The sequence below is a fragment of the Mastigoproctus giganteus genome, chromosome 5, assembly GCF_048544385.1.
Source record: "Mastigoproctus giganteus isolate SK-2022 chromosome 5, ASM4854438v1, whole genome shotgun sequence".
NCBI classification, from domain to species: domain Eukaryota; kingdom Metazoa; phylum Arthropoda; class Arachnida; order Uropygi; family Thelyphonidae; genus Mastigoproctus; species Mastigoproctus giganteus.
The window spans coordinates 222,330,961-222,351,316 of NC_143579.1; the positions used below are offsets into that span (position 1 = coordinate 222,330,961).

Consider the following 20,356-nt stretch of genomic DNA (forward strand, 5'->3'; position numbering starts at 1 on the left):
TAATTCTTGGTAAGAGTACCACAATGTACCCTTTTGTGTACCTGATTAATCTTGTTGCCCTTCTCTGCACATGTTTCAACAAATCCATATCTTTCCTAAAATGAAGCTTCCAGCCTTGAATGCAGCACTCAAGGTGCAGCCTAACCATTGCCTTATACAAAAGGATAATCACCTCCTTTCTCCTGCTTGAAAAATTCCTGTATATTATTGACAGAACCCTATGAGCTGTCTTAGCAGCTTGTGTTCACTGCTCAGAGAACTTCATGTTAGACTGTACATTTACCCCCCCCCCCTAGATGTCTTTTGTTCTCCCTTACCTTGATTATGGTATCCTACATTGGTTTGCTATTCTGGGATTACTACTACCAATATCTGCTCCATTTGTGTTGTATCAATAAGAACATTTGAACTTTGCCACCATTATATTGTATTGATATAGGAAACCCTTTGAGATTTTTCTATGTGATTTTGTAGCAGTGTAATCAGTATCAGAAGAGGTCTATAAATTTATAGTAACATAAACATGTCTTAATTGCATGATTTATCACATAGTGCATAACATAATCTAAAAATGTATAGTTTGCACTACTGTTAAATAAGTGGGATTGGCCTAGCATTATTCTTTTTGATCTCTTAATTTGTGTTGTTTTTTTTTTTAAATTAAATTTAGACTAAAATCATTCCTCAGGCTAGAGAGGCAAAACAACAAAGGGCTCAAAGTAGTAGCAGAAATGCTTTGTTTCAGGGTAGAACTTCTGAAGGCAGTTCTCAGATGAATCAGGATTATGTCATGTGTTATTTGTGCTCTTTATATGAATCTTCCTCTAGCAGGACATGATACCGGCCATAGTGGATGCCTTTGTGTGTGTTCATTGCAACATGCTATAATGAACATGCTAATGCTACTCAGCGAGCTGAACTAGTTGAAGAACATGAGGAGGTTAGGCACAAACTCAACATTCTGATGGGATTATATGAAGGCTCAAAGAATAGAGTTGATGCCCTTGAAGAATTAAATAAGCGGGATCCATCAAGCACTCAGTTCCAAGGCCATTGCCTGAGCCCATGTGTCAACATCAGACAATGCAAAGACATCCTCTGCAGCAGAGATCCCTGGTCCCACAGGAAGTAACTATAGTTGGTGACTCAATTGTCAGTGAAACAGGAAATATATTGTGTGGAAATATTGTGCAAAGAGGACAGGTGGAATAGGACCTGGGTATGTTTGCCAGCAGCTAAAGTAGATGATCTTGTAGAACAACACTCATCTTTTAAGGGTGAAAAATGTGATATTATTGTAACATGCTGGTAATAATGATATTAAAAGTAGGAGATCTGGAGATTTAATTAGCAAGTAAAGAGCAATTAAAGCAAGTAAAGAGCAATTGAGAAAAGGTCACAAGTTAAGTTTGAAATTGAAAGTGTCTTCAATTCTGCCTGGACACTGTAGGAGGGAGTACATAATGAGAGTTGTGTCGATCAGTTTGCCCTCAGAGAGACTGTGCAAGGCTCATGTGGTAGAATTTTTTGAAACATGGTCTGTGCTTGTTAATAGCTCTGTTTGGAGACTAGGCACCTGCAAGGAGATCTAATTGAGATGTTTAGGGCTTTGAATGGATTGAAAGCTATGTGCCTCTGAAACATTTTCTCTTGTTCAGACTATACACACAAACTGGTTGTAGGTTAGATGTGCAAAAATTTGCCTTCAGCTAGAGGGTGGTTGATTGTTAGAACAAACTTGTACCTGATGTTGTGAAGGTGAGTATTTTGAATAAATTCAAGGAAGAACTGGATAAACTGTCAGAGGGGATGGCCAGGAGGTGAAATGGGAAGTGTTGGCTTCTCTTTCTTTTTTTTTTTTTCTTTACTGATGATGTATAAGCTTACTTTCTTGCATCATTACTACTAATAATAAAAATATGCAATTCCTTGCATTTATTAATGTGTTAAACCTCAGATACCATTTTACAGCCCATCTGCCTAATTTCTCTATAGTACACACACACACACACACACACACACACACACACACACACACACACACACACACACACACACACACGTTGATTCTTGTGATTAACACTGTCAAGACATTGGTTTCTAACACTGTTACCAGATACTCTACTTCAAAGGGCTAAATGGAATCTCTCACTCTCACATGCACACACAGAGAAATTTCATTCAAATTAAAACTCTAAGCCATTTCATAGGATAATTCTGTTATTTTTTAAAATATTTGATAATTTTTAGTATATTGTATTGGTACTTATTTTATTTATTGTATTTTTATAGATTTTATTTTAATTCATTAGGAAGCTGCTTCAGCAGTAGAATGTGCTTATAATGAACATGCTAATGCTACTCAGCGAGCTGAACTAGTTGAAGAATTTTATGGCAATGTTTTTCCATTTTTAAAGGTAAAATCAGTGTTCTAGTTATTTGAAATATATGTTATTTTAACTTTTTTAATATATGCAGTCCATTCCGGTTATTTGGGACACATCGGGACTAGTGCATTTTGGCCTGATTAAGCAGCTGCCCCAATTATCCGAAGTTTCATGTAAATAGTTAAAAATACAATGTACCCCCTTACAATTAATTCACTGTACAATCAAATCACATTCTGACGAACTCACCATAGTAAAGTACCGTTCACTATACAATGTGTAGTAAGCGCCAGTCATTGTGATCACGTTTGTGAATTGAATTTTAATTCTATTAAACACCAATTCTAATTAGAGAAAATAGGAGGAATATTATCCACAGGCTATAAAAGTAAAGATATATTAAGCACAAATCTACCCTTTATTACCTTACCAATTAAAAAATTAAATGATACGCGAAAATCGGAAGAATATACGTGATAATCGGAATAATTAATACGTACTGTAATATGTACATACAAACTAGTCGACATTTCTGTTCACTGACATTTGTGGTGGGGGTTAAAATTTAAAACAGTAAAAAGATAAGCAATCAATAACAAAGAACACGGCACACACAAATTGCAAGTGACACGATACATGCAAGTGAGAACGGAGTAACGAGTTACAAAGCTTTAAAAATAGGAATGAGGAGAAGATCGGAAAATTAATTTTTTTATGATTGAAGATTCCATGGAAGTGTAAACACATTTCACCATAATAACCCACAGAATTCCAGCCGTCGGTATTATCGCAAATTCAGTAAGATCGAGTTTACTGTCCATTTATGATAGATTGCGCTAACAGAAAAGCCCAATAAACAGGTGACTGCTAATTGTTTTTATTGTTTTATGGTTGTGACCTCCAGAATTTTGACTGAACCACGTGGTACCGTCGGAGACAATCGTAGGGTAATCTCCAGTGCTGTGGTCTCCTGCCCCGATTAAACGGCATGCTGTCCTAATTAAGCGAACCCTGGCTATTTTCTCGATTAGTTCCTGTTTTTTAAGATTTGCTCCAAATAAACGGCTGCCCCAATTAACCGGTGGCCCAAATAACCGGAATCCACTGTATTATGATTTTCTGTAGTCATGACTTTTTCTTAAATATGCCTTTCTGCACGTTTTATTATTATTTTTTTTTTTTAAATAAAGATTATACAGCTACAGTCAGTTTTACTGCAACACATTTACCTAAAATATACCTTTTAAATCTTATTATTAAATCATATGATTTTGTGTGCGTGCAAGTAAAATTCTCACATATCTACAATTAGTGAATGTATAGAGTTCAGATGTATAAATATATTCTTCAATGCTTAAGCATATGTATATTTTATTATAATTTTGCTGTGCCTTTTGTTATTCTGTATTACTTATAAAACAAATGAGGTGAAATGTGAACTTGCATACAACAATCTTGCTTACATAGATTACTTATCAGAATTGGAGCAGTTATCTGAAAATGATTCAGATGTGCTGAGTAATGATGATCTCTCCTCTAAAACTAATTTTGTTTTCTCAGGAAATAATTCCAGTTTTATGGAGTCTTGAAATTACAATAGCTACCAACTTTGAAGTAGTAATAAGTCTTCTACAAGTAATATTCAATTGAAATTTTTGAGCTCATTGAAGTAGAGCACTTAGGAACTTTCGTGCATGAACATTTGAATTTTCAATGGTAGAATAGTACAGAAACTGGAACAGCTAAGAACGGATCAAAATGGGATAAAATACAGTCCAACCTCTATACAATAAAATTGATTGTTCCCTTGAAAAAATTTCGTTATAAAGAAATATGACCTTTTCAACAATGAAAAATACTGTAAATTCAGAAATATAGTAAAAGATGAGAAATAAATCAGAAATAAGTGAGAATGAATTAATTTTCTAACATTTTGAAACAATTAATTTATTAATACATATATGTTAAGAAATGACTACTTGCATGATGCACACAATGTATTAGTACACTTTTAAAAATTATGTCGTAAAATATTTGGTTATTTTATGTTGTACACTGGATTCTACTGTACACCATTCATAAAAATGTTCACATTTCTTTAAACCCTCAAATATATTTTTGTTACATTTTCTTCCCACTGAAGGCCTTGACGTTTAGTAGGTTTAATATTACCCTCATTTTTATCCAACTCATTGCTAATATTGTCACTAGTTATTTGAATACACTCCAAAATATTGGAGTCACTCGGATATTCAGCTACTATGATGTTCATTATCAACTAAAAATTTGTCAAGACAATTTCTCCACTGATCAAACCTCTTGCTTGGAGTTCTTCCCAAGATTGCTCAATATCTTCTAGTAGTTCATCCCTCTCATCGCTGTTAATTGGTGTTTTAGCAAAACCTGCTTTTGCAAAACATTTCTTAATCGTTGTTTCCATCACATCTTGACCCCACACTTTCGCCAATTCTGATATGCACATCCGCAAATCTGTAACAGAATCTATAGGTTGTTTGGTTTCTATTCTCGGTATAATTTTTTTTAGTATGTTCCTTTGGTAGTGCATTTTCAAATTTTTGGCCCATTGGCTGCAGTTTAGACAAGGTATTCGGAAGGAAGAAAACAAGCTTCACACTTGTAAGTTTCGAAATTACCGAGTGAAGGTGGGCAGGGCAGTTGTCGACAATCAATGCAATTTTTATGTTTTGTTTCGTCATCTTTCTATCAATTTAAAATCCACTGCTCAAAAATTTCACTTGTCATCCAAGATTTTTTGTTGTAGTTGCAGTATCACTGTCTGATACTGACATGTACAGGTATAAAGTACTAAGAATTATAACATTCTTTTCTAATTTTCCTTGATAAATTATCAATAAACATTCAGTATATTTCATATTTTAGCAGAATAAAGATAATTTTTTAATTTTATTTTTACAGAGGTGGTAATATTTTCTGATGATTTATTGTGCCCACAATTGCTGTATTTTAGTTTAACATTTTTTTTTTTTTTTTTTGCAAACGAAACCAAAGTAAAAAAAAAAAAAAAAAATACTGGTAGCCACATTTTTTACTTTATGAACATGTTTAGAACAACAACTTTAAAACAACATATTTTGATATCTGATCTGTCAGTTGTTTATCATCTTTTCCCATTTAAGGAAAATCAGTCAAAAGGAATTATGAATCTGTGTTGAAAGCTACCCACAATGTGATGCCAAATTATCAGGTTTATAGCCATAAACTCTGTAAATGATCACCCAGCTTCACTGTTTCATTTCACCCAAAGTGTAATGCATTTCACAATTATTTATAAGCTTACTCCAAAAATTTTTTGATACTAATTTTATGGTTTGTGAATAATTGTGTGTTACTTAAGTGAGCACCAATACTGTGATATATAAAAGCCTTTATTATTATTATTTTATTTATTATTTATTTTTTTTAAGTTCGCTATAGCTACCAAACAAATGTGTAAGTTATCTCCAGACTCAGTTCTGCTATGTTTGTGTTATTACATAGCTCTGAAGTAGGTGAAGAATAATATTGTTGGTGGCACAAGTTTTGTAGTATATATGATGCCTATTTTGAAATGTCTATAGAACTGAACTTTGGGGAACAACAGTATTAGTGGAGAAGTTAGAGGACAGCCATCTACTGTCACTGAGCTACTAGAGAGAACAAGTGTCTGCACCTCAATTGCAAAAAGCAGTCAATAAGATGGAAGTTTGTTTAGAGCACTTATGCTGAATGCAATCAAAAGCCTACATTATACATTATAAAGTCTTAGAATAATCAAGAGCAACTGCTTGAGTTTCACCAAAATTTTTCATCAAATTTATTCAAAGATGAGTAACATACATAAGCCAAGATTGTCTAAGAATTGGCAATTGATGATTTCTCTATTACTTTATAAGGAGTAGAGGTAAGTGCAGTAGGATGATAATTGTAAAGGAGGGATTTGTTACTCTTTTTAGGAACTGTGTAGATATGAGCAAATTTCCATGCAGTAGGAAAAACAATGCTGGATTAAGAAAATGTTAAAAGGTTACTGAACAGGAGCAAGCTCAAGTTCCAACCTGGCACACATAATATAGTAAACAGTCCCCTGGTTCCAAGAGACAAAGTCTTACATCCACCACGCCATATCAAGCAGGGACTGATCAGACAATTTGTTAAAACACTGGAACTCAAGGTGACACCTTTAAACATACACAATCTGTGTTTTTAAAATTGTCTGATGCAAAAGTGAAGACAAAATGACTGATGCTGAGCAAAATGCCTGGCAGTCATTTCGCCTTGTAATGAAGAGGTTTTCTTTTAACAATAAGAATGAAATTTACAAAAAACTAGTTGACGGGTTGATTTGAAAATTTTGCAAAAATGGGATTCATAATATCAATTAAGATTCATTATGTGCACTCTCACCTGGATATTTTCAGACCAAACTGGGCAATGCTAGTGAAGAGAATGAGAAGAGGTACCAGAGAAGGAGCAATGAAGCTGTTATGGGAAACTATATCTGGTTCTGGCTTATCTGTTCGGCACTGACCACGAAAGACAGACATTCAAATATACATTTTTAAAGAAATATTTCTGATTACCCTGGGGAAGGTTTCTACCTTTTAATTTGTGATTTTTTTTTTTTAGCATGTTGTTTATTTGTGGCAAAGATTAATACTGTATTCTGTATTGAAGTTAAACATTGCTAATAAATCTGATATTTACTATTGCATATTTACTTTTCTTTCATTTTTGGCCTAATTATTGATGGTATATAAAAACTAAGGTCATGTTTTGGGTCATATTTATAATCAAAATTCATAAAGAAACACTTAAGAAATGCAGACATATAGAGTCTTTTTAAAATTTTCTATATAAGAATTACTAAATTGATATTATATACAGGGTGTCTCAAAAATACACGGCATAACTTCAGGAATGAGTTCCTCATATGTAGACAATAAAAATATTTTATATCAACATAGTTCCAGAAATGCTTGGTTCCCGAGTTATTAACTGGAATGCCTTATCTCTCGCAGGTGATTTCCTTCATCACAAGGTACTGTTGTGGTTGTGTTTCGGGTGGTTGGTTGGTGGAACAGACTTCCATCCCTTTTCGTGGAGGTTGATAGCCTAAATAAGTTTAAGGCTCAGCTGGACAGGTATTTTGAACGAACAGAGGGGTGAAGTGGAAGTGGGGTTTTTTTTTTTTTTTTTTGGCTGATGCTGCATAAGCTTGCTTTCTTGCATCAAATGCCTCTACTAATGCTAATGCTAATACTGACAGAATCTGGTGGTTTTCCATTCCAACCATGTACTCAAATCGGGAGCAAGCGGATATGCACTTTATGTACAGTTTGGCAGACGGTAATGCTCTGGAGGCTCGTTGTTTGTACCACGAAAGGTTCCCAGAACGAAGATGTCCAGACAGGAAAGCGTTTGAAGGTATACATCGCCGCCTTTGTGAATATGGGACCTTTACACCTCGTGCTGCTAGCAGAGGACGACCAAGATCTACGACTCCTGAAGTAGAGGGGTAGACAAACTGCCTGGCCTCCATGCTCACTGATTTAAACCCACTAGATTTCTTCTTGTTGGGCCATTTAAAGTCATTGGTGTATTCAACTCCGGTAGCTGATGTGAAAACTCTCCGCAATCGAATCGTGGCAGGTTGTGTGACAATACAAAACATGCCAGGAATTTGGCATCGTCTTCGCGAGTCCATGAGACATCGATGTTAGTATTAGTAACGGCTGCATGGTGCAAGAAAGCCTATGGCTTATGCTGCACCAGCCAAAAAAAAAAAAAAAAATTCGAACAAAACAATGATAAAAAAAAAAAAAAAAAACTAAATAATAATAATTAATAAAAAAAAAAGAAAAAAGGAAATTAAACCTATCATCCTATGCGCTTCCCTTACCCGAAAGTACTATCCAGATGACCTTTGAATTTCCCCAAACTGTCGGCCTCTACCACCCATGAAGGCAACTTATTCCAGTAATTTATAACTCGCTGGCTAAAATAAAACTTCCTGCAGTCCAATCTAGCTTTTTAGTAAACATTTAATTTAATGTTTACTAAATTAAACAAATGTTTAATTTAGTAAACATTTTCCCCCGTAACTTGAATTTATGTCCCCTAGTTCTAGCATCATTAATTTTACTGATGCCTCTCAGAGCCTTAAACACCTCAATCAAATCTCCTGTAAGGTGTCTAGTTTCCAAACTCTGCAACCCACATATTCGAAGTCTTTCTTCATAAGGACGCCCTTTTGCCGATCCCACCAGGCGAGTTACCCTTCTTTGCATCCTTTCAAGAAGCTCGATGTCTTTCTTTAGGTGCGGTCTCCATACTTGAACACAGTATTCCAAGTGTGGTCTAACATAAGCCTTATATAATGGGATTATCACGTCCCTATCTCTGAGGCCTGTATTCAGGCAGAAGGTGGACATTTTGAACAATTATTATAAGGTGATGTGAACAGTTAAATGTCATAGACAGACCTTCAAAACTTGGAAACCAAGCATTTCTGGAACTATGTTGATATAAAATATTTTTATTGTCTACATATGAGGAACTCATTCCTGAAGTTATGCGGTGTATTTTTGAGACACCCTGTATATAGATATATATATTTTTTTTTTTCTTTCTTTCTCTCTCCAGAATGAAGAAACAAAATCATTAGAAGAAATAATTGAAAAGAACCCTTTGCATAAAGGATCCATAATTGACTACATGAAAGGGGTACTTGTAAAGATTACACAAAAGTAAGCTCACTTTACAATGAATCACTTCCTTTTTGTTTGATGAAATTGTTAAATTTAGTACATGGAGTATGCATTTAAATGAAATATGCCTTACCTAATCAAAACACTTTTATATTGGTAATATAAAAGTGTTTCGAATACTTGTTAGTGTAAGAACTGACAAGTGGGTTGTCAGCTCTTTCCCTCTTGCCTCAATGTGAGATATATGATGCTTTTGTATGCAAATTCATTTTGCTGTTATGTCTATTTACAGAACACACGTATGTATGTATCTTTTTACAGGAGGAATTCACACTACCCATGTGTTAGTAAATTAATTTAATAAGTGGATACAAATTCAAACATTGTGAGATTTTGCTTATATACCACAACAAGAAGTGCATAGTCTGTTTTTAGTTATTGTATTAGCTGCAATAAAACACTCACAATGAAGTTGTAAACTCTTCTGATCTTGACCATCTACAGTGTAAAGGGAAATTTATTATTATTTATTTATTATATATCATGCTTTCACTTTTCCCATTTTCTGCATTTCTCAGGTATTTCAAACTTGTCCTATAATATCTTTTACTTTCTGTGAATTTTAAATGTCATATAATTTTCAAATTTGAATGCAATACATTGTCTGAGTGTAGATATACACTGAGTGATCACTGAATTATGACCACCCCTATGAAAACTGAATGTGACCTGTTGACCACGTGAGGTACGAGAGTGCAGAGTTAGTCGACCTAGGTAGCATAGATAAGGTGCCAATGGTTCAGTAGGTAGTAAAATTCCAAGTGTGATGAGTAAAAGGAAGGATTTATCGGACTTTGATAAAGGACAGGTTGTGGGTGCTCGACAAGCTGGTGCCTCGATTTCCCAAACAGCTAAACTGGTGGAGTGTTCGAGAGCTGCCGTAGTCAAAGTGTATCAGGACTGGCGTCAAAATGGTCAAACAGCGACCCAATGGCAAAAGTGCCAAGGTCAGCGAAAGGTTGATGTTAGAGGTGAGTGCCAGGTCCGACAACTCGTACAGGTGAACAGGCACAGAACTGTTGACTGCCCAATATAACATGGCCAACCCGGAACAATATCTGGCAATACCGTGTGTTGCACGCTCGCACGTATGGGCTATACCAGCAGACGACCCCTACGGCATCCTCTCCTAACCAAGGTTCATTGGCGTAAAAGAATCGCCTGGTGCAAAGAGCATGCAAGTTGGGTGTTAGAAGACTGGAAGAAGGTGTGCTGGTCTGATGAGTTACGTTATTTACTCCACACCGTGGATGGTCGTGTATGGATTTGGCATCAACAACATGAGGCTCTTGATTTATCATGCATGGTATCAAAAGTGCAGGCTGGTGGAGGCGGTTGTATAATGTGGGGAATGTTTCGCTGGCAGGAACTTGGACCCCTGGTGCATGCGGAACAATGTATCAGTGGTCTCGGCTATCGTCAACTGCTTGCCGACTGTGTACACCCTGCTATGTTAAACTTTTTCCCGAATGGTGATGGTGTCTTCCAAGATGACAATGCGCCGAGCCATCAGGCACTTGTGCAGGAATGGTTTGAGGAACAACACAGTTCTGACCTCCGAACTCCCCCTTAGATATCAATCCCATAGAGCACTTGTGGGACGCTATGCAAAGGCATATTAGGCATCTGGATACACCAATCACCTCCATACCTGCATTGCTGACTGCATTACACACAGCTTGTTTGGCCCTACCTCCGAACGCTTCTGACATCTTGTTGAATCAATGCCACGTCGTATAGCTGCTGTAATGAGGGCAAAAGGAGGATCTATGAAGTATTAGGTAGGTGGCTATAATTCAGTGATCACTCAGTGTATATGTGTTGCATTGTAATATAATGTTGACAAGATATCCTAGTATGATATATATTGTCTATCAGTAACTGGGAAATTGGTGAGTTTATTTAGGGTCTGCTAGTGTGGTTGAGTGTTGACCATCTGGTCAGAAGTCTCTGTGTCAGTTTTCTGTTTTAGGAATAAACATCCAAGGATAAGTAAGAAAATTTTTAATAAAAGACACTTTACCGCATGAAATATTTAATTAGTTTGTTGATATGAAAGAACAAATTGATACAGTTAGATTCAAACAGTCCCAATACCTAAATGAAATTGGCTGTGTTTTGTATTTCTGTATTGAAATCCAAAATAATTTCATTTTATTTGGTTAGTAAGACTGTTGAAGCCTAACTGTATCAGTTTGTTCTTTCCTACCAATAACAATAATGATTATTTTCTTTGTTCCTGTTGCAAGGAGTGTACCAATTTAAAATTAAAACTTGGTGCATGCCCTGGAGAAAAATGCAACTGGGAGCTCATTAAGGACTCAAGTTTCATATAATCTGTTAAGTGCTGCACCCCCTCCCTCCCAATTCCGGAACAGAATGATGAAATGCTAATTGCCCTGGTTCAAAAGGATTTAGCTTAAATGGGAGAGTCCATTGTTAGGGAAAATTGAGCAATGTTTTATGTATAATAAGGATAAGTGAACTAGAACCAGGTTGTAGTCCACCTAAAAATTTTTAGTGATAATTAATGATGCCATTAACAAATTGTCAGATTTTAAAGGAGATAAACAGAGAATTATTATTCATGTGGGGAATGATATCAAGCACATGTGAACTCATGATTTGTTGGAAAAATATAAGCTCATGCTGAAAAAAGCCAACCGGGCTAGCCGGGTGGGTAAAGTGCCTGCCTGGCAACCCAAAGGTTGCGGGTTCAATTCCCGCCTCGGGCTTGGATCAAAGTACTGCAAAAACCTTGGGAGGTGCATTATGGCCACAGAAGCCTATGTGCCAACAGCTACCAAAAAAAAAAAAAAAAATGCTGCGAGTTAGTTCAGAATGTATGTGGCTGCAATTCCATGTAAGCACAATAGGAAGTACTAGATGCTAAAATCCTTTTGGATTGGGTCTCTAGAGGGCATTTCGGTTGCAAATTTTTATCAGTGTAGTCCACACTTGTACATAGAAGGAATCTATTTTGTAGAGATTGGATATACTTGAACAAGGTAGTGCAGATGTTTTTGCCAAATGTTGTAGAGTATTGATTATTTTTATATTGATAATTGATAATTAAAAAAAATTAACAATATATTTTTTTAATATTTATATACATAGCATTATGCATATGTGCATGCACACAGGTTTGAAATTTCTTGCCCTTAACAAATTTATGAACTAGAAAATGGAGGTGACTAATGATTTTATCTTTTGTTTATAGCATTCTTTAATTTTTGAGCAGAATTAATAAAAGTTTTATTTTGTTGAAAATTATGTAAAAAAACATTTTTAAATTTTCATATTTTTCATTAAAAAATATAAAAAAATTCATATTATTAAATGAATTAATGCAATCCATTTAGTAAAGGAAAATTCACTGGTGTATTCCAAAATAGGGAAAAAAATTTTTTTTTTTTTTTTTCAGTAATAAAAAGGAACATAGTGTACTTGTCAAAATAGCATGATGTTTGTTGTTTGGTTTTTAGGAGCATTAGCAACTAAGGCCATATTGCTCCGGGATATGCGGTGGTCATTCCCCCTGACCTTTCCTTATTTGGTGGTGACGGGCTCGAACCCCGGTCTAATCAAGAAGCGTGTGCTGCGCACTGCTGCTCCTTCCCACCTGGCTATGGATGCACCTCAAAATAGCATGACAACTTTTGTTACAATGGAGACATGAGCACTTCTGGGTTGAATTAAGTGAGAAAATATGATTCAATATGAAATCAAGCAGAGCAAAAATTTATCTTTCACGTCTAGGCAAGTAACTATGTTTGCAGTTTCCTTGGCTTTTCAGGAAAGTAATCACAATTGCCATAAGTCTTATCCATATTTATTGCGGAAGTGAGTATCTAATAAGAAAAATATGCAGGATTATTTTTTTTTAAATTTAGTTATACCATTAGCAGTGTTGCACAGCGCATACGCCGTAAGGTTCTTTATCCACACTTGAGTTATATTGGGGGAGAGAATAGAATTTTTCGTTACTCTTTTTTTTTTTTTCTAGGTCACTTATCCAGCATAGCATCATACATCACGTTTTAAGGGAATTTTTGAAGATTGCTGATCCTGCTTCAAGGCATGAAGTTATTGACTCACTAAAAGAAGTGGTTGTTGAGATGCTTCATACTAGAGATGGATCTCGGGTGGCAATGTATTGTATATGGCATGGTACAGCTAAGGTAGGTTTGATTTATTAACTTAGGGAAAAAAATTCTATTGCATTTACTTTCAGTCACAAGTTCAACTATTTACATGTGTAAAATATTTATTTGTAAAAGAATAAGAGAAGTTTACCTCAATATGATATGTAGAACACTTCCTTATAAATAATACGGAAGTGTTCTACATATGCATTAGAATACTTCCGTATTATTTATATGGAAGTGTTCTAATTTCTGAAGATACTCTCCAGAAATTAAAGCGAAAACAATTAAAAAATCGAAAATCTTACATTACAGTAAGAAATAATTAACAATAATTAAAAATTAATTTAACGAAAAAATTGCAAAATGATTTTCCTTTCTTAACCCTTTAGATAGACAACTTGGGATTAAGAACTACGATACACTATTTAATAACCTTGAGGACTGCAGACTTGGCAGTAATGATAATTTATTCTCACTAGATGTTACCTCATTATATACGAATGTAAACGTTGAATGCACATTAGATATTCTTTGGGATATGTTAAATAATAACTCAATACCGATTGATTATACGAAGCTTCCTGTTAAGGAAATTTTTCACTTAATTAAACTCTTAGTTGAAGCCAACTATATCACCTTATGAGACAGAGTATACAAACAAATTTTTTGTTTGCCAATGGGATCAAGCCTGAGCAACCTAATATCTGGGATCTATCTCTCTACAATTGAACGTATACATTTGATGCCTTTTCTACCCTGTACCACATACTGTGGGAGGTATTTAAACGATGTTCTAGTCATTACCGATAGTAGCACTATCCAAAACATTTTACATTTGTTTAATAATATTCATTCTAGACTCAAATTTACATTGGAGAGGGAGAATATGAATACTAAGTCATTAAATTTTCTAAATTTCACACTTACTCGGGACGCAAATACAATCCAATTTAACATCTATCGAAAACCTACAAACACCTATATGCTTCTGCATTATAACAGCTATCACCCGTTCACCTACAAAAAATCGATTAACTTTAATCAATTTCTCAATTCTTATAAATATTCAACAATGGAATCTGCTTTGGGCTCAGAAATACAAATATTAACCAGCAGATTCTTAAACAGGGGTTACCCATTTGCTACAATAGACAGAATTAGGGTACAAACTAAGATAGAATACAAAAAAATACACCAATCAACAATAGTAATATCAAAAAATACTTTATTTCTGTCCCATATATTGTTGCACAACAGTTGCACAAACAACTTAACAGATTCTTTAAAGATACTGAATTTAAAATTGTAGCCAGGCCAATATGGAAATTACACACTATACTGAACATTTGCTTAGTCCTTTCCTTGTTTTCAACACAAGTAAATGACCTTGTATACAACATTTCTTGCAGTGATTGCAACTTGTCTTATCAGGGTTCTACGCGGTTTCCTCTGAATTTTTGTGTTAATCAACACACGGCCTCAGTTCATGCCTCTCATTCAGCAGCGTCAGAATTAGCCTTTCATGCCATTAATGAAAAACACTTTTTTATTTAACAAGGCCAAAATACTTAGTGTCCGACGTAATTATACAAGACTATTAATTGCAGAAACCGTCACAATTAAATTACATGAGAATTCTGTTAATGCGCGAAGACAAATAATCCCTATTTAAGTTTCATGCTCATCTCTATTCGGTAATTTTCATAAAGAAAGGAGAGGAAGGAAAATTGTTTGCAATTTTTTCATTAAATTAATTTTTGACTTAATTTTAATTGCGTTAAGTGTTCATTTGATTTTTAATTATTGTTAATTATTCCTTACTGTAATGTAAGATTTTTTAATTGTTTTCGTTTTAATTTCTGGAAAATATATGGAAGTGTTCTACGTAACATATTGAGGTAAACTTCTCTTACTTATTCTTTTACAAATATTGATATCAATGTAGAATGTATTGAGCATTATAGTTCTGGTTCATACTGTAAAATATTTATTTATAGTGTATTATCAGAGAGTTTGTTTTGCTTTTCCACAAACAAATTGCTGGTTTTAGTGAACTAATTGCTACAATGTTTTATCATAATATTATCTAATTTTTATCAAGAATAAAATGTCTAGCTTCTCACAGAAGTAAAAGTTGTTTGTGTTAAAATCAGAAATGTGTTGATTCCATTTAATTTCATAATTAAGTAGTTTCATTAAATATATAATGAAAAATATTTAAAAATTTTAATAGGATCGGAAAGTCATCATCAAGAGCATGAAACGACATGTTGTAAAAATTGCTAAAGAGGAACATGGATATTTGGTTCTGCTTGCCCTTTTTGATAGTGTTGATGATACTAAGCATATTGAAAAATTCATAATTAAGGTATTTATTAACTACAGTAGTACAATTAATGTTTCAATTGATTGGAATTATATATTTGTCTTTGTTAGTTACATATCAATTAGCTTTTATAAAGATTAAAAAAGTTTTGGGGCTGAAAGCTTCAGACTACGGAAAATTCACTAATCAAACAAGTTAGTTCATTGCATCATATTAGTTCATAGTAAATCGCCAAAGTAAGTGAAACGACATCATTTTTGTTATATCTCATATTGTGAATGCCTTCACAGTGAGTTACCCTGATATTGTACTACCTCAAATTAGCAACCTTCACCAGTGGAGAAGACTAATGTTACTTATTCACAGGTGAATACCACCACCCAGACGACACTATTGCAAGGCTTTTTGGCCTCTCATCGGTGGGCAGGTAGGTAGGTACCCCGGTGTTACAATTAGTCTTCTCCACTGGTGAAGTGTTGCTTATTCGAGGTAGTACAATATCAGGGCAACTCATTGTGAAGGCATTCACAATATGAGATATAACAAAAACGGTGCCATTTCACCTGTTTCAGTGATTTTATGTGAACTAACATGTTGCACTGCACTGCACTAACTTTTTTTTTTTATAGAGATGTAAAGAAACCTGAAGTGCTAAGAAGAGTTTACAAGATTATCTTGTCCTTTTATGTGTTCTGTGTTCAGCAGAATTTAAACTGCTTAGATAATTCAGAGGTCTGAATGCTTACAGCAGAACAAACTTTGCCTTTGCAGTGAGTTTCCCTTGTATTACTCTACTTTCTAACAGTTGGCTATGCTGAACATGTAAAAGGACATGCTAGTCCTGTAAACTTCTTACAGTTTCCTTGAGGTCATATAGCATTAGCTATATTATAACTTTGAAGTCCTGAGAAGTCTTATCTTTGAACTTAGCCTCTCAGAAAATGGGATTTCACATTTTCTGACCAACCCAAGTTGTCATATGAGGATTCTTCAGAGTTACAGTACAAAAGGTTGCATTGTTCTTTGGGGAATTTAGTAGCATTGGTTTTAAAAGAATTAATTAATAATCATTTATACTCTGTAACTGGTATAGTGAGGGTGGTTTTATAATTTCATTGTAACTGTTTTATTGCAGCATGTATATAAATGACAGTTAACAGTGGTCTTGAACAGTAAATAAATATTTGAATCCAGTTGAACATATCTGGAATGTTCTGAAGTACAAAAAGGCAGACTTGTGGTTAATAAATGAACTATTTTATCAGGAGATTAATAAAAAAAATTCAACATATGTATGCAGAGATCTCTTCAAGGTTTTCCCTGTAGGATTGCTGTATTCAGTAAAGTGTAGCTATAGCAGTGTGAAAAAAAATTTTTTTTTTTTTTTTTCAAACCTATGTAATGTTTCTCCAGTATTCCAATTCAAGTTGGATGATAGTGTAGACCCAAGCTGTTTTGCTTGCACCTGCAGTATCTCCACAATAACTATTGTACACTTTCCTTGTCACTTTTCAGTGAACACAGATATTTAGCAATAGCAAATACAGAACATAGAACATGAGTTATTTTTAACCCTTACAATGGGTTAAAAATAGCTTGCAGGGAAACTCTACTCCCTCCACCTACAATTAGCCAACTACATCCCTAATTGAAGAGGCCTTTATAAATCCTTCCAATCATTGACAGGAAGTCATCTCTCTCCAAATGAGTGTCAAGCGCAAAACTACTACCTACTATCATAGCGTGGAGGGCACAGTGTAGTATCTACATACAATATTGTAATACCTGCCCTTTCTATTTCATATTAGAAGAGTGCCATTGTAGATTCTACACCCAGTATTATCAAATAAATTTTGTATGTTGGAGGTATAGATTCATAGTTTGTTCATTCTAATATTTCTACAGGATATAGTTGATTCATTTTTTTTCTCATGTGAAAAGGAACTTTTTCTTGTTAAAAATATTTTTATATTTTGGATAAAAGCTGTAGGAGAAAAAAAATTTAATAATATTGATAGTTGTAAACTTTTGCATTTTAGCAGAAACTAATTTTATTGTAACTTTGCAGGAACTGTTTGTAAATGGTATGGAAATTGCTGAAGACCTTAATGCAAGGAAGATATTATATTACCTTCTTTGTCCAAGAGATAGGCGATATTTTCACCCAGATATTATTACCATTTTGCAAGAAGGAGATAACAATGCAACAAGGTAAGTAACGTGGTTTGGATCAGTAAGAAATAATTAAACTTGAGGGAGAATAGTACCACTCATCAAATGGAACTGACTAAATTCATTTGCTCAGGTTCTCAAAGCAAAATAATTCCAATTTTATTGCTCTCATTATTTGGCTAAAACAGTATTAGTGAGGAACGTATGTACTGTCATCTAATTAGTTTATTTTCCAACTTTTATTAACCTATATTTTTCCCTTTTTTTTTTTTTTTTTTTTTCTTTTTGACTTGAGCATCAATTCTTTACAACCTTTAATCTCAATATTTCATAGAAATAGTGCTGTTTTTCTTTTCTTTAAATTCTTTATGATAGTATTAGTTTGAAATAGTATTTTACTATAAATAACTTACATTTTTCATACTTTTTGTTTCTTCCATTCCAGGAGTAAAAAATCATTATATATATATATATATACAGTTGTGCCCTCTTACCTGCTGATTCAGTTACCTGCGGTTAACCACGGGGGAAAAAAAATTGAAAAAACTTAACACGTGCTACTCGGGTGTCCAATACGATGCTTGCCTTTATTTTTTACAATGTCGATTTTAAATTGAATAGCTTCCCTTTATTTTTTTACAATGTTGCATATGGTTTAGTCACCAACATTATAATGGTTCATTAGAGATTTAACAGATGCACTGTTTTCAAACTTTTGAATAATTTGAAGTTTTTGTTTAATTTGAAAGCATGACGCCTGCATTTGCCCATCATTTTCACGATTAAAAAAAAAATAAATAATAATAATAATAAATAATAGTTACTATTAAAAATAAAAAATAAAAAAAATTCCGACATTCTCGACATAAATAATGAGACAAAATTTGTCCTTTTGCAGTGTGACAGAACACAACAATCGATGCAACACACTAAATCAAACTAAACATTTGGTTGTATGTTTTTTTGAGTGGTAGGTGTGAAGCCAGTGGGGGTTGCGAGTAATAGGTACTCTAATCTCACAATGATGACTTATAACTCCAGTTCTTCTCGCTTATTTACAAGTTGCAAAATATCTGTTTATACCTATTCTAGTTATTACTTGAATTTTATGATTTCTAGTTGATTTATTTTTTTATTTGGAGTCTTGAAGTGTCCTGGTAAATCGAGAGTCTGCTGTACTTTATTATTACCTTATTTAATGTTGGTAATGTCTTACTGTGTGTTTAATTTATCAATTAAACTTTATTATACATACGAGTTATTGAACCGCCCTCGTATGTACAAGAAAATCACGTTATATATGGGGTCAGCAGGTGTTCGCTTATATCCGCGGTTTCAGCCATCCACGGCAGGTCTTGAAACGTATCCCCCGCGGATACGGGGTCTTACTGTGTGTGTGTGTGTGTGTGTGTGTGTGTGTGTGTGTGTGTGTGTGTGTGTGTGTGTGTGTGTGTGTGTGTGTGTGTGTGTAAAGTGGGAAAAAAGAGAAAGAGGGAGATAGAAAGTGATAGATGGTAACAAATAAAATATGTATAATAAGAGATAAATAAATAATTACAAAATTGACAAAATATGGATGTTGCCACACAACTTACAAAACCAGCCTCTCATCAGGTGTCAATGTCAAGGATTGCAAGAAAAATAGCAACATGTCTTCATTTCTGAGGTAAACCACAAACTAAAGGATAAAAAGCATAAACATAAATAAAAATGGAAGAAAATTTTTGTAAACAAAACTGTAAAATGTAAGTTATTTATAGTAAAATACTATTTCAGTGTAATAGTATTGAAAATGGCTTGTGAACTTACAGTTGACACTACGGAGAAGAGAAATTAAAAACTGGAATCAACAACAGAATTTTCTAGAAACATAACTTATTAGTCTAATCCAAGTAGGGGTAAAGAGATTTGAAAACATAGTAAAAAGCAAATAGCCTTAAAAGAGAGCAAGAAACTTGAGTTAGGCAAAGTTGCAATCAACAGCATGTAGAAAAAAGTGAAATATAGATATAAAACTAAACAATAGTTGCACCTGGAAATAAATTTTAATTAATTATTGTACTTAAAGGTATGATACAATGTACCCATCACGGCATGCTGCCAAAGGTTTCACACAGATAGTAATATAATAAGATATATAGTAAGAAGGTAATAACAAGGATAATTATTAATAATAACAAAATATCAAAATTTAATCAATAAATTAAAATCCAGGAACAGATACCATGTGAACCACTTCTTTGTACATCTAGAAAATCTTAAACCAGAATCTGGAAATTTCTAAGAGTAAAAAACATCTAAAAGAATGGAAATAACTTGCTTATCGTAAGTCTCTTGCTCCCTTTTAAGGCTACTTTGAGTTTCACTGTTTTCAAATCTCTTTATCTTTACTTGGATTAGAGTAATAAGTTATATGTTTCTAGAAATTTCTGTTGTCAATTCCAGTTTTTAATTTCTCGTCTTCATAGTGTCAACTGTAAAGTTCACAGACCATTTTCAAAAACCCCTCTTTTAATCCTTGTAAAAAAAATTTAT

The 20,356-nt window shown here is 34.0% G+C and overlaps 1 protein-coding gene across 1 annotated transcript in view; it reads left to right on the plus strand.

Annotated features, from left to right (window-relative positions):
- peng (Pumilio and CPL domain-containing protein penguin) overlaps positions 1 to 20,356 on the plus strand; it is an 88,484-nt gene that overhangs the window by 47,673 nt on the left and 20,455 nt on the right. Inside the window, exons 8-12 of the mRNA XM_090374801.1 lie at positions 2,313 to 2,417; positions 9,051 to 9,154; positions 13,182 to 13,356; positions 15,557 to 15,691; positions 17,718 to 17,860. Of these exons, the coding sequence (XP_090230927.1) occupies positions 2,313 to 2,417; positions 9,051 to 9,154; positions 13,182 to 13,356; positions 15,557 to 15,691; positions 17,718 to 17,860 (662 nt within the window). The remainder of the gene's footprint in view (positions 1 to 2,312; positions 2,418 to 9,050; positions 9,155 to 13,181; positions 13,357 to 15,556; positions 15,692 to 17,717; positions 17,861 to 20,356) is intronic.